At 42.2% G+C, this 15,137-nt stretch overlaps 2 protein-coding genes across 2 annotated transcripts in view; one reads left to right on the forward strand and one right to left on the reverse strand.

Annotated features, from left to right (window-relative positions):
- T265_00174 (hypothetical protein) overlaps positions 1-15,137 on the forward strand; it is a gene marked incomplete at both ends in the record, with an annotated part of 176,981 nt that overhangs the window by 32,913 nt on the left and 128,931 nt on the right. The window contains one exon of the mRNA XM_009163882.1: positions 9,391-9,443. Within this exon, the coding sequence (XP_009162146.1) occupies positions 9,391-9,443 (53 nt within the window). The remainder of the gene's footprint in view (positions 1-9,390; positions 9,444-15,137) is intronic.
- Positions 1-15,137, reverse strand: part of T265_00175 (hypothetical protein) — a gene marked incomplete at both ends in the record, with an annotated part of 136,945 nt that overhangs the window by 14,428 nt on the left and 107,380 nt on the right. Inside the window, 3 exons of the mRNA XM_009163883.1 lie at positions 7,685-7,738; positions 12,193-12,303; positions 14,197-14,385. Coding sequence (XP_009162147.1) covers positions 7,685-7,738; positions 12,193-12,303; positions 14,197-14,385 — 354 coding nt within the window. The remainder of the gene's footprint in view (positions 1-7,684; positions 7,739-12,192; positions 12,304-14,196; positions 14,386-15,137) is intronic.

Below are 15,137 nucleotides of genomic sequence, written 5' to 3' on the forward strand. Positions count from 1 at the left end.
AGGGTTTTCTTTGGGGACCCTGCCCGGAGCCGACGACTCAACAGTCTGACCTGCTCGGCTGCAGGGGATGGCCTAACCCGAGGGCGCAGGGAATAAGGCATTACTGTCTCATTCCTGATGCGGCTGCGCACAGCAGGTGCCTTTTGACCAGCACCGGGGTCGTTGGTTTTAAAAGTATTTCGACCGTATTGGATAATGCACCGGCGGTCACGCTCAACCGTTGGGCGATCGGAGTGTGCGGTTTTTGGGGCCGATCTTTTCTAACCCGTCCTTCCTCGGTAGAAGGCAGCATCGCTGCTTCCATAAATATGGACATGCTGGTCGCCTGGGGGAAACACCTTACTGCCTTCACACTCCTGTCGCAGAGGACAGTACGACTTTACCCCCAGACCGCCTCGTAGCACGATTACTCGCAGTACGGGGTCTCGCTGCTCTTGATCTTGCTGCTCTCCTTTGGCCTTCCTGGCATGGTTGCACCTTGTGGAACGAAGTTCCAGCCAGTGTAGCCCGCGGGATCGCTGTAGCACTGAAGCCCGACCACCACGTCAAGGTGGCAGCTTTAGGTCGTATTCAACCATCGTATTCAACCGTCTGTATTCAACCATCAATGGCTCCGAAGAACTGTGTGAGTCTGGTGACAAAATCAGATCATTCATGGTGAAGTACGGCAGATGGGTTCTCAGAAAATCTGTATTTCCAATTTTATTAGCATATTTCCAGCAGAAAGCAGTCATGAGCTTTGTACTAGCAATTTTATGATACACTGGTTTCCGAATGGGTTTCACCACAGGATGGATTTTAGAGGAACGGGATACTGAGATTTACTTGATATTTGGACAACACGATTTTGTTATCATTGTTATCCATGGCTGATGGCAAATGTGTGGTCAAAACTTATGTGGTGACAATGTAGGGGGGACTCATCTTAACAGTGAAATTTTACACAAAATTGGCAACATACAATAAGCGATAAATTGCGTGTATTGCAGTAAGTGTCTGTCAAAAGGCTCAAGATATGTAAGGGCTGAACTGTTGAATAAAGTTACAACAACACCGATTTGCACAACAATTTGCTTTTGATGGCCAACTCACCTGGAACCCAGCTGAATCTCTCGTTCAACATATTCTTCTCTCTACTTAACAACCTTGTCAGTAGTGTATTTAGTCAGTACAATGTATCGAGATATCTCTAATATCCTGCGAAGTGAAACATGAGGCGACCTGGTGCAACACATTCAGTTGCTTGAAGAATACATGAAAGAGTGATTCAGCTGTGTCCCGGTCAATTTTCTCAACAAAACCAAATAGGTATGCGAATGAGCGTCGTTCGCTAATTCCGTACAGTTGAGGTTGAAGTAGAACGTGAGGTTGACAGAAACTCGGAGACTGCACCCACCTTATGAGTCCTATGAAAGGCTACTGAAACCTTATGAGTAGTGTAGCATGTCTTAACAACAACAATGTTCTACCATACTATGCAAAATGGGCATGCAGTGAACCTTAACCAACAGTCAAATGACAGTCAAATGATAGTGATGAAGAAACGGTGACCGACCAGGTGGAGAAACCGTAACGTCACATCACATATTAAGTTCCGCTCTTAACTGAAATCAGGATACATCACAAGACAAGTTGCAGCCCACATTATTGTGGTTATAATGGAGCTTTTAAACCGATAGATCATTTGGACGTCGGGTTCCGTTCCTTTGCCCCTTCATGTTAGTTGTGTATTCTGGTGGAGTTCGTGTCAAGGCAATTTTTACTAAGTTTGGGGCACCAGCGTGGTATTGTAACTAAACTGATAAAATGACTGCCTAAAGGATAATCATGGAAAGATCCATATTGTTTGACCATGCCCCATATGCTCACCTGCCTAGTTACATGGCGTCAAGAACATCCTCTTCAAAACTATCATGGGTACATTCCAAAAGCGAGATCAAATTTGATGGAAGCGGAGAAAAATATGTTGGGAAATTTTGAAACGTATCGCCCAGGAGAATTACCGACTTTGACAAAAACGAACAGCTGATTTTAAGTTTTGATAAAAAGTGAGCTGAAAACCTGAACAAGGCTCACAACATAGCCTACCGTCAAATGCTGCTTTGAAAACATCAATCATTCGAATCGAGTCGTAAGCGTTTAGAGCCGGTGATTTTTCGCTACTAATCACAATCTCAAACAAGAAATCGTTAGCTTTCAAAGGAAAGTATGAATTGAGAGATGGTCCTAAATAGCCGTTCAAAGTACATATTGAAATATATTTTTCGTATATTCCCTAACAATTGATGTACTCAAATGAGCCGAAGTCATTCTGTGTTTCACCCGGTTTTCATATTACTTTGACAACGTAATTCGATAGTTGACAAGACTTAGGACTTCCGGGCCAGACTCGGCCAGGGTCTTGTTAAATAGATTGAGCGGTTGGGGTAGCAAGAAGTCCGGAGAGTACTCCTAGAACACGTTCTAATGGGCAGGTAGAGAAATTGTGTGAGAAACTACGCTGATGCTATGTTTTGTGTTATTCTGACCATCGTGTGAGTTAAACAGAAATTTCACAAATTCAACCACCTGCATGAGAGCCCAACTCCAAGGGATATTTCACTCTAATGACTGGGTTGATGATAGTTGACAATTTTGAACCTTTTTAGATCAAAAGTGAGAAACTATATGTTCAAAATATTGTATCCAGTAATGCTTCCAGGTAGAATAAAAAAACCGAAACGATGTTCACCACTTATTAGTGTGCAAGCCGTTAGTGTCACACAGATGAAAACATGGTTGCCCTGATTACCGAATAGGTGAGAATTCAGAACAGGGTTTGGGAAGAAAGAGTTCGTTTGACAAGCACAGTCACACTCTCCGATCAGAAGGACTGCTTTTCTGCAAGCCTGATATGCAGAACAATTCGTTGCTCAGAGTTGTACGTCGAAGCAGTTAATATTCGGTTAATTCATTCATATTTGAAACTCGCAGTCGTATCAACAGATTGACCAGAGTACGTAGATGATGAATAGTTGATGATGAATAGATGATGAATAGTTGCTCTCGAGGTAAACAAACGGTTAGAAACATGACTAACCATTTTAAGTTTAGAGAATAGTAACGACATAAACGAAACTAATAGGGTTAAAACTAGCGAAGACGGTTGTGAGCACCTTACAGAGCTTTGAATACAGTTTCAGAGCGTAGGTCAAGGGAGAAACTGATGGAAATCCTTCTGATCGGAAGATGTTTCAGTGTTAAAAGAGCGAATCACAACAATAAAATGTGTATGAAATCATAATACAGGGTGATTTTTTTTCAGCGGTGTTCATAGCAGGCAGTGACCAAAGGAGAACGATTTTGTGGCCTTTGAGTTAGAGGGTGACGTCAGTGATAGGGCAGTCAACACTGCCTAGCATATCAAAAAGATGGCCAATATGTGCAGACAAACGGAAAATTATGATAATTTGCCGTCGACTGAACGTCATGGAGACATCGGATTAGTGATGCTACGTACGCTAGAGGGTCATGGGNGATGTTTCAGTGTTAACAGAGCGAAGCACAATAACAAAATATGTATGAAATTAATACAGGGTGATTTTTTTTCAGGGGTGTTCATAGCAGGCAGTGACCAAAGGAGAACGATTTTGTGGCCTTTGAGTTAGAGGGTGACGTCAGTGATAGGGCAGTCAACACTGCCTAGCATATCAAAAAGATGGCCAATATGTGCAGACAAACGGAAAATTATGATAATTTGCCGTCGTCTGAACGTCATGGAGACATCGGATTAGTGATGCTACGTACGCTAGAGGGTCATGGGAGGGTAGACTTTCCCGGTAAGGATCCTCTAATCATGCTCCACAGGTTATGCTAATTAAGACAAGTGGTTCGGAGTTGAGAGGACAGTCTACGTAGTAAAGCTATTCAGCTTTGTACTGAATGGGTGCTGTTGAGCCATTTTGTGGCTGACCATTCCTTCCTGTTCTCACATTTTTCCTGAACAAAACCCTAGGAGCAGTAGCAGCAGCCGGTGCCCTCTTGTTTTATGACTGAGCAAGTGGACTGATCTCATATTTATCCATAGTGTTCTGCGTATATATTTTAGTAAGAGTGTGAAAGTTTTGGTTACCGTCGAAAGGAAAGCCTTCTATGAGGAAAAGAGGGCTTGAATGAGAAAATTGCAAAACATCCTGGAGCTAGTGTAAAATATTTGGATGGCGTTTTCCACTGTAGAGGAACAAGATGATTTATGTGTTCATTTTTACTTGGAATAAAAGCAGCCTCAGATCCACACCGGATCAGTGAGCCTTTTAATTCTCAACGAATCTAGGAAAGTGTCTTGTGAACCCTTATTCGCACCCAGTTCACCAGTAAAAAAAGGAGAGAAAGAAAATCTACCGAACCACGAATAAAACAACTGCGTTTTTCACTAGACGTTCGAGCTTTGGAACGTTGGTTTGTTTACTGTCAGGGCTATTCGGAATGATAGTGTATCTTCCGTATGTGACATTAACTGATGCCATATAGACTTCAGACTAGCCACTAGCGGTAATTGAAGGTAACTTTGACATTTCTGCCAATATCACATTAGCTCGAACTCAGCTGCTACTGGCTAATAGTTGATATAAAAAATGGATTTGTGAGGAGTACAGCGAGCCTTGCATGGCTAAGAAAGACTGTTGGTGAGATGGAACTAATTTAGGTCAGAACTACATCACTTAATCCCTGTATCGACGGTCAATCTCTCTCAGATCAAAATATACCACTAACTCGATATTTTCATCTGCAGTTTCGGGGATTTCACAATCCAGGTTTTCTACTATCAACTTTACAAATTCCATCGGAAAGCAAACTGCTTCGCTAGTTTGATCAGTCTCAAAACATCCTGAGTTTTGCCACCGAGTTAAATCTATCTAGTGCTAAATACGTGACTGGCGCGCGGTGCGATTCTGACCAATATCTGGCAGCTTCGCGGTGCTGCTCTGACTGTAACGTCATCTAAAAATGAATAGATTAAGTAGCAAGACCAGCAAGAATCTCAATGCAAGGTTACAGGAGCCCATTCACCAGGGAGGAATTTTCATTCTGTTTTAATTGCCAGCCTATCGTTTTAGCTTTCTATAGTCGGTCTAAAATGTTCAGTTGGACTCTCCTGACTCCCCACAAAAGCGTCAAATGACATTACAGGGTTCAGCTTTAGAATTGTGGTGGTTTCACCTTCGTCATAATTGGAGGCAGAACAGTTCAGAGAAGTTCCCGAAACCAATAAAAACGAGATCCTTCCGCGGACGACTTGATCTCATCAGGGATTGGTAATCAGCTCCTAAAGAATGCTGCAGCGAAGCATCAGAGATGATGATGATGATGATGATGATGTTGTTAAACAGGACGACTGAATTTGAACGTGAAGATTTGGGCCGTACAATTAAAAGCGGATTAAAAGGGCAAATCAGGCTCACAGCAGCAACAAACATCAACAAGGAACGCCCACAACGATTTGTTCTCACCAGTAGAAGCCGATGTGAGAGTGATTCAGATGAATTAATGAGGATGCGTTACCATGATACGAAGATAAAAGGGGCACATGGATGTGACTGCTTTATAACCTACCGAAATTACTACAAATCGGTTTCCCTGAGTGCCATGAGCTAGGGACAGAGAAGAGGCAAGCAGGCGATGGGAAAATGAGGCCCAATGAAATTGGGAGGGAGGGCAGGACAGAAGTAATAAGGTAGGGCCAAATATTCTCATGAATTTGTCAGTGCAAATGCAGTGACAAAACTAACTGAAACATTCACAGGCTGATGTATGACTGCATCGCTCTTTGACTCGTTGGACTACCTGTAAGCAGATATGGTCCTCACCAGCTCACCAGTTAATTTGGACGACAACAATAGGCCAGATCTGAAGTGAGCTACTATTTAGATCAAACTTGATCCTGGTAACTATCTAAACATGTTAACTTTCAAGATGAATCACAAGTAGGTCTAAGGTTTTCAAGGATTATTGCTAGCAAGATTTTCCAGTATACTTGGGACGCATCGTTTATTTACACTGCTGTTATTTTTGTTCATAATTACATCAGTATACAACCTTAACAAAACGTGGCGAAATTTACAATCTATCTCCAAGAAGAGATACATGAATAAATGTATGATACCATTAAAATGAGGTTATCGTGTATGAAAAAACCGTGAACTTTACAGCTGTGGAAAAAACCGTGAACTTTACAGCTGGTGGAATCATCAATAGTACAGATCCCAAAAATCTCTAGAGAGATTCGAGCACCGTCGGTCACCAGCCGGTCACGAGTTGTTAAAAGTAGTGTGATTAGCTTGCACTCAGAGAGGACACAGCCCCATCTATCCTTCAAAGGAGTGAACTGCCACTTCTAGGGTGACGAACTCCCAGCTGAACGTACTATGTGAATTAGCGGAATTGTACCCTTTCGGGTAGACTGCACGAGACGTTAATGAGGAAGTATATAAGTAACTGGACTTCAACATGAGTAGGTATCATATAACAAAGTGGTGGTGGACGTGATACTGAGCTTTTTTGTGTGCATATTCGGATAGCTCTATTTATTCGTGCTGACTGCCGATCTGAGAGCTTCGACACAGTATAAGATAAGCCCCAGGGAAGAAGTGATTTTTGCTTGCGCCGGTTTTTTTTAGTGTTCACTTGGCACAATTAACCAGGGTCATATACCGCCTCCTCTGCCTTCGTTAAGGATTAGATGCTAAATTAACTTCAAACTGTCAAGTGCAATCAGAGTTTTTTTGTCGTTATGATGGCACGCAGAATGTGCAGATGTTCTCGGAGTAGATGTCGCGTTTAGATCAAGCTTACGTCCCCATACCTGTCGAGACCTCACAGTGCGAAAACCAGTTTATGTCACAATGGCTGGTTAGAGTTAAAACGGCTTTTTATCGTCGGTCAAAAAGAATCTAAGTTATTGAACAAACCGTACAATGCGGACTAGTATGTATCAATTGCTTGTAAAACTGAGGAATAGACTAGAAGAGTAAGGAAACTAGAGTTTGTTGTTCCTGGTAGTAAGAAAAACTATAGCAATTTGATTCCTTTCGTGTTCATGCTGTGGACAGACAAGCTAGTAAGTAGAGAACATCAAACAACGCTATTTTGGCAATCGTCATACAAGCTCTCAGCTCTTTCTCATGTTCGTAATGGGTCGGGATTATTGGTAAGATTGTATTTGCCCATGACTGTATGAACTCACTATTATGGGACCAACCGAAAGCATTTACCAGATCGGCCCGTATATGCGCCATGGCTGTCCGAAACCGTTCTGAAGATTCTCGTAAGTGCATGCATGAATGAGTGCAGCCTGAGATCTATTTGTTTCCACTTTTTGACCCAATTTCTGGGAATGAAAGAATCCCGAACAGTAAAAACGGCAAAAGCTCTACCAACAGAAGCAACTGTGCTTCCGGGGTTGTGCCACCAAAATTGTGGTATACAAATGAAGAGAATCAAATAGAGTCCTTGATACGACTTCATAACGTACACTGGTAAGGATTCGAAATTCAGTGAACAGCATATCTGGGTTTAAGATTGGTGACGTTTTACATAGTTTTGCGGGACGAAGGCTCAAACAGTTATGTATATGTGGGTTTCTAAAATTTTTGTTCGATTACTTATTTAAAGAACACTCAAAATTTTCGGCAAATATAGCGCTAACCTGCATACTCGTGCTCTCTGACGGCACGTGTTCGGAGGAGTTTGTATCTTGGGTCTGAAAACAAATGAGGGATTTGTGGTTACTTGTGGAATGATGAATAGTGAATAGAAAAGTGAATACTCAATGCACTGGTGCATTCTGATACAGCTTGAAATTTGGCATCGGACTGGGAAAAAGTTCAAAACGTGATGAACGCAACGGTGTCTGAAGCCAGCAGTAGGATTACAGCTTTAGCATCTTTTTGCGCAAATACACTGGTAGTATCTTTTCAGAAAATTTGGAACGTGAGCAAATTCGCTGCGCATCGACGGCGACATTTGATTCCTCAAGCGAATGCAGTCACACGATAGGATGAATGCTCCAAGTACAGGTGTTAGTTTCAGTTAGCTTTCCAGGAAAAAAACCCAGGAAAATCGGTCTGTCTGAACGGAATACCCAAAACTCTCGTGGGGCTTCTAACGTGGATTCTGACAGGAGGTCGCGTGAGCCTTTGGATGAGAGTCTTATTAGTTGAAATTGACCGCCTGTATAGTTCTCCGGCCAATAACCATGAATAATCAGTGAAATAAAATAGTTAGGTTGGTATATCATTTCTGTGCAACCCAGAGGAAGTTTGAGGACCTAAGCCAGCACAGATGCAATAAAAGTTTTTACAGTAGATTTGTGCTACTTAACAATACTTCAGTAGCTCGTGTCCCATTATTTCGACAAGTTTAGTCCGCAGGGATCCATCTGTGCTAATTTAAGGCAGTAAATGTTGCGGTAAGCGGATAAGGAAGGCATACAATCAGAAGAACGGTGTCAGATAGTCTAATGCGAATGTAAAATTTTAATTTACGCAACTAAGAATTATCTGAACAATCTACTTCGAATACACTTCATCCGTTGTGATGTCATTACGGAGTCATTATTAGGCTGCCAGATCGACAGATATTCTAGAGGTTGAGGAATCAAGTTTGTTAAAATGTGCTCACTTTGAGGACAAGAGAGGTGGCCACCGATTAGGCTGAGAAATTTTTTCCAGAACATGGATTGCCATAGATAAATGACCTTTTCACCGTCACTTCTCTCTGGATACATTCCTTACTACATAGAAGTAAATGTGTCTTGATCTCGTACTATTGGAACTAAATGACTTGGATTGAAAGAGTATGAGAGTAAGCAGAAAACTTTGCACTTCAGTGTTTCTCCATTTCAGAGTCAGTCTCTTTTACCTGAGTGCTAAGATAATGGTGTCTGTTGCTCGAGTGCCTTGAGGATTTAAAAATAACTTGCCAGATGTACAATAATTATGGAAGCAAATCGTGTAACGAGGGTAGAGTTTGTACTCATCACTGTAGACCACTATTGTTTCACTGAGATGGGAACTTCGTATCGTAAGCGTTTGCCAATCTATCGAGGTGACTTTATCAGTGCATCGTTGTGTAACGAAGTTGTGCTGTGGGTTAGTGAGTATTTGTTATATGCGTGTGCCCGTAGGCCTAAGGGACGGACTTCAACTATGACTTGTGTGGTTGACTTGTGTTCTGATTTGTTGATGCTTGCTTGTTTACTCATCCCCTATCCATCGTTGAAGTGGTCTGTGACTTTGATGCGGTTATGTTCCACGCTGTGACCCACACCGACTTGAGTACGGACGTTTTCCATCTATCTCTTGGTTCAATTATTTCTTTCTGTCCTATGAGCCTCCTATTCTTTTCATGCAGTTTTACGCAGACTCAGTCGGGTATGATACACCGTTTGTGCGTCATGGAACGAGGTACGCTCAAGATTTCTTCTGCTTCTATCGTAACGGTATAACAGTACAGCAGTAGCAGTATAAAACCCTTCAAATTGGACGCAACATACTGCTCTAAGGCCGCTGAAAACTCTTCGGCAGTACACGACCGGTATTGCCCTTTTTGGGGCTTATCAAGTAGGCCAAGCCCCCGAGGTTCCGTCGAACTTATGCCCTACTTGGACTCAAATCGAACGTATTTCGACAGTTACTTTATTCGCATGTGAATACAGCAGAATCCCTTTTATGATACTTGGCTTAATAAGAGTGTGTAGAGTCTAGACAACAACATACTGCGATATCTGGTATATCGTACCAAACGAGACCTAAAGCAGCTTGTTGCAGTACATTCAGTTGAAGCGGACCATCATAGACAAGAAATTCAGCTAGATTCAACATAGTCTCCAGTAAAAGCCAAATTCCTGTGTAAATGAGAGTATTTTGCGAAGCTTTCCAAATTACGTTGGCGACCTTCTGGATTTGTGGAGCAGAAATACTGGGACGTGTCTTCCGATGTCCACAGCATACTTTTATTTGCGTACAGAGTTTTGTCCCATTCTAGCCGAAGTGAAATTTGTCACGGTTGATGGAGTTGGTTATTCCTTTTGCATTTATCAGTCCCGTTTGTCGGTTTTAAAGCTGGTTTCCTCAATTTGGTGCTTGAGATTTGGTCTACCAAGATTCTGCCTCTTATCTCAGGTTCGGACTAAGTTGTCTCCCTCTTCGAGTTTCTTGGAATATTCGTGATGGATACCCTGACTCCTTGTTCCACAATTCTGAAATGCTGCTACGTGCGAGCTCTTCTGAATAAATTCTGGATGATAATCTTTCTGAGGTTTACGGTGTGGTTGTGGTGGTAGCTGTTTATACTATTTGTGTGCATCTTATTGAGACGCAACGCCTTGTTTTTCCATGCAACGACGCAGTGGTTACATCAACGTGACTGGTTATAAGACGTTAGCAGACGAACTACTCAGCTCTTTGATCAATTTGCCAGCCATTTATACAGTTCGAACATGTATTAACCTCCCGACAAGTTAAAGCTCCCTCTTTACGGAGAAGTACGAGCAGTGAGCGCCTCAGAGATATTGGAAGGGAATTCCAACCCAAAAGCTTTTGCTTGAATTATCTACCTTGAAGTGAAGGACCCATCAGCTATGTAGTTAATAAACGTTTGAATTCGCAGATGTTCCTCCCTCTTCCCGGCACTACCGCATTAGTCGCAAAGCGGTGATTCCTGGGATAAAATTCCAAAGGGGTCAAAAGCTGTACTACAAGCTGGGGCCAACTGTCCTTCAGGAAGGTGCTAGTCTTAGCTTCGCTGTCATATTGAACTATTATCTACTGTTTGCTGGTGACAACTAGCAACAAGTAGAACTGATCCAGTGCCTGAGACTACGCATCGGGCTGTAAGATTTAAGCTGACATTACTAATTCATCCATTGTGTGGGCTGAAAAGACGGAGTCCGTCGCTGTTTGACTGAAGGTGGTTTCTGCTACACAGGCGTCATGCCCGCAATGAGTGCACGCATCGTGCCAACCATCGGGTCGTCAGCGAAGATGGTATGACTCCTATGGTAATTCCAAGTCACACGAGTTTGCCTCGTTTTACCCTGGGGCTTTGTGACAGACACCGGTTTACAAATTAACTCGGCTATTCATAGTTTTTGCCCACCTTATATTAAACACTATCACAACTGAAAAAATGGGGCGTTCTATGTACGGAATATTTAGCTGAAGAATGTTAAAGACCAGAGGCACAGATGGAATTCAGCTCAGTTTATCGTCAAAGCTAAGTTAATCTGCAAATGTTTGATCATCACCAGGTTCATACAGTCGGATCTTCAAGTGAGAAATAGGGATGAAGGAAGCTGGGAGACTAGGTCAGCCTGATTAACTTCCGGAGAAATGCGAAACCTGTAGTGGTCTGTCCAGATTTATGGTCGACTTAATGAACAGCATTGAACCTGTTTCACAGTGGCTAAATCCTGTGTTTATAAGAAATGTCTTTTGGCGTTTTCGGATTGTTTTTGCATGCTATCACCAGAATTAATATAAATTACATACATTTTTGAAGCATCTCAGTACTTGGCAGTAGGTTACTGATCAGTTCAACTTCGATGGTCCGCGTGGTTATGCCACCCGGATGAATCAGTTCTGTCACGACCGTTCTTTGCTTAGAGAGAAGCAGAATCACCATTAGGATGGATGAAGATAATGCAACCTTGTGAGTAATCATTGCTCTGATGTAACAAGGTAAACCGATAAAACAAAAGGATCAATAGTTCAACATATATATCAGATCTATCGTTACGATGAACTCAATTAGCTGCCTGAGTAACGTTAGCCGGTAAAACAAGGCCAACATAGGTGACCGTAGGAGGAGCTGATCTATGAATGCTTGACTCTGAATCTCTTGTTGCATTGATGGTCAGAACGAATGAATATTGAGTGGTGGCATGTGAATAATTTGGTAGACTAGGTTTCTGTGTCACATGCTTGGCTATCTTCTTCAAGGCTCTGGAAGCCTTATTTTCTACAACGAGATTTAATCACGTTTATCGCTCCCACCAAACTGAAGACGTCTGCCGACTAATTTTAAGTTACCCCGAAAGGCGAGGGACTTGTAATTTTGTCGCTGGTTTTACATCACTTGATGTCTTGAAGTCACAATGTAGGTGCGAGCATATTCCATAACTACTACGCAGGCTTCATTAAAAACATGTCTTACCTGCAGATCGGTCATCGGTGAGTCGATGTCGACCGGGCATAAAAGTTCCTCCTCATATTCCATACCTTTTCGTTTCCGGTGTGACATAAAGAAGGTACGTTTCCGGGAAAGCTGTGAAAAATAAATGTGAGGTAGGCAATTAGGCTGTAGTAAATCCTGAAGCAAAAAAATCACAAGTTTTCTCGCGTGAGCCGTTTCAGGCCTAAGAATGCGTTCGATTGAGTTGGTCTTTAAAAAAGCTGCTTGATACGTTTTGATATCGAAATTCGAAAAACTTGCAACATCCAAACTTGTCCGAAAAAAATCACCGATCATTAGGGTCTATCAAATCTGGTTTTGGGTGCTAGACGCTTTCTGGTGTCTAGTATGAGGCTCAAGGCTGCCTCAGAAAACGCTCAACCGCGATATATGCGGTTGATTCAGGATCCCCTGTATATGACTGCACTCTTTGTGACTTCTCGGTCAAGAGTGACCTGAGTTTTGACTGATTGCGATTGGTCTGCAAGTAGTCGAGAGGATCAACTCATTAAACATTAGGCGTCCTGATTCGTTCGCCTTGGAACCGGGAATCAACTGGTCCGATGTTTTCAGCACTCGATATGAGGATGCTTAAGCCAAGCTTCAACACATTTGCATTTATGCAGCTTCGTGTCGTTCCTTTATGAATCAATAGTAGTTATTTAATATGTATATGGCAAAGTAATTAGAGCAGAACAAACTGTCGGTGTTTCCTCTTGATTGGGGTGGTTCGGAATTGTAAATAGTTTGAAATCCATAAATTTTAACCTTCCGCATTTCGCCGTAGATTGCAATTTCGTAGAAAATGTGACAAATCAAGACAGCGTAAAGTTGTCATCGATGGAAATTTGACGTCTGGATGAGATTTTTTAACGAGAAATCATGAATTACCCTCAGCACAATAAACATAGTAGTTAAGTGTAAGCCGTTTTTAAGGGGTTGCGCTTGTCTTGGTTGTGCTCTCTTGCCTATCGTATTTCGATCAAACGCGTCACCCAGTTTGTAAGATAAATTTGGTTGTGAAGTGAAGGAACGAATTAAGTTGAAGGCAACAACGATAGTTGAATTGTTTCTCTTTCCTACTCATGAGTAGATTGTGTAATGATTTCCCTGGGAAAACAGGCTGGGAAACACTGTATTCATCAAAACTAATGTCTATGCATCCAAAAAGCTATTGATACATATTGAAATTTCCTAGGTTGTTGAACAGAGTTACAGACCAGCCGCAGTATCCACATGAATTCCACTAATCAAATATGTCGATACTACTGAGTTTTTACTAATCAGTACGTAAACCTGAGAGCTCAGTCTGTCTCAGACTTTATGGTACACACCTGCAAGCTCCTTGTCAGTAGATACGAAGTTAAAAGGCACCTTGCGATATGGTTTTCCATATGGAAACAATAGAGCCTCGAGACGATGGATTTGTGGTAATAAGCATTGAATCAAGCCTTTTGAGTTCCACCGAATCACTAAAACGACGCTGTCATCTAAGATGCCTGGCTAGCCGAACAAGGATTGTACCATGGCTGGTGGTATCAAAGATCCCGAAATTTATTTTTAGCAGAGCACATGGATAATTGATGACCTACATGGTGGTAACTTGCCGCGATGTGAACCTGAATGAAAAATCTCATAGAGGAGGCACAACGTGAAATCACACGACGACTTAATCTGGAACGATGAAATGAAGCGTACAGTGGGTGTGTTTTTTCATCCTTCATGACGGGTCGCCAGAGGACATCACCGGGACGCACACCTACTGACATAAGTTTGAATTCACGTAGAGTCGTGCAATCCACCTATGTGTGCATCTAACAGTACATGGTCCCTCAGGATTCGTGTGTTTTTTACTAGCATATCGCCTACCGGGGAAGCAAATATTTGGTCTCATGAATGACCAAGTGGCCGAACAGCAGTGTAAGTGAATGGCAGTTCTCAAGTAACATATTAAATTTGCAGTTTTTTTTAGGAATATGTGCATACCTTGATCTTCGAGTGTTGGGTGAGTGCGGGAATGTCTGGATTACTTGAAACCGCCTGCTTCCTCTCCCACACCTCGTTGCCAACCAACTCAACAAATTTACTGGACAAATGCCGCCGTACTAGTGTTTTGTTGGAAGGAATGCGGAGAATGTTGGCCAACAAGTCCGGGTTGAATCGATCTTCTAGCATCTGAAAATGGGACAGTGGGACGGTGGTTGTAGAGAGAGAAAAAGCACCGGGACATATGTGCGTGTTTTTCGATAGAATGTCTTACTGCCAAAATAGAGGGAAAAACTGACATTCTGGCTCATGTAACCTGGTACATGAATGCCGAACAGGAGGCGTGATAAATAGGGACAATTATAACAGTTACTCTGACTACTGCCAACGAATAACCCTCCCATTCATCTTGCTGCTGTTTTTAAAGGAAAAAAAGATTGTTGTAGGGATGGCAGTTTCACGCAATTTTTTTGCCCGGAGATAGACATGAGACGGAACAAAAATAAGTGGAACATGATTGTGAGTGAGCAGAAACACGGAATTCCCCATCGAACATATATATATATATATGTATGCATATATGCACACATACGTACATACATATACATACACGGAGTGCACTGAGCGATTCCAGATGCGGTTTTTTGGCTGAAGAGTGATTAGTTTACAATTCAGCTTTCGAATGCATATCGGACGATGAATGATACAATCTGCCTGCTTTGCTACGGGTCTAATGAGAGATCGTCATTGCCGGAATTCTTCTGAATGGGTGATTCACCGAGCACTTAGAGAAGCCGGCTGTTGAGTCTGTGACAGTGAAGAACATTAAAATCACACTCATAGGACGATAAGTATTCGAATCTTGAAACGAATAGTGAAAAAGAACGGTTCTGATAGATAACCGTTGTTTTCTTTTATTCAGAGGATCTAGAAGTAAGCCA

This window comes from Opisthorchis viverrini (assembly GCF_000715545.1).
Source record: "Opisthorchis viverrini unplaced genomic scaffold opera_v5_2, whole genome shotgun sequence".
NCBI lineage: Eukaryota > Metazoa > Platyhelminthes > Trematoda > Opisthorchiida > Opisthorchiidae > Opisthorchis > Opisthorchis viverrini.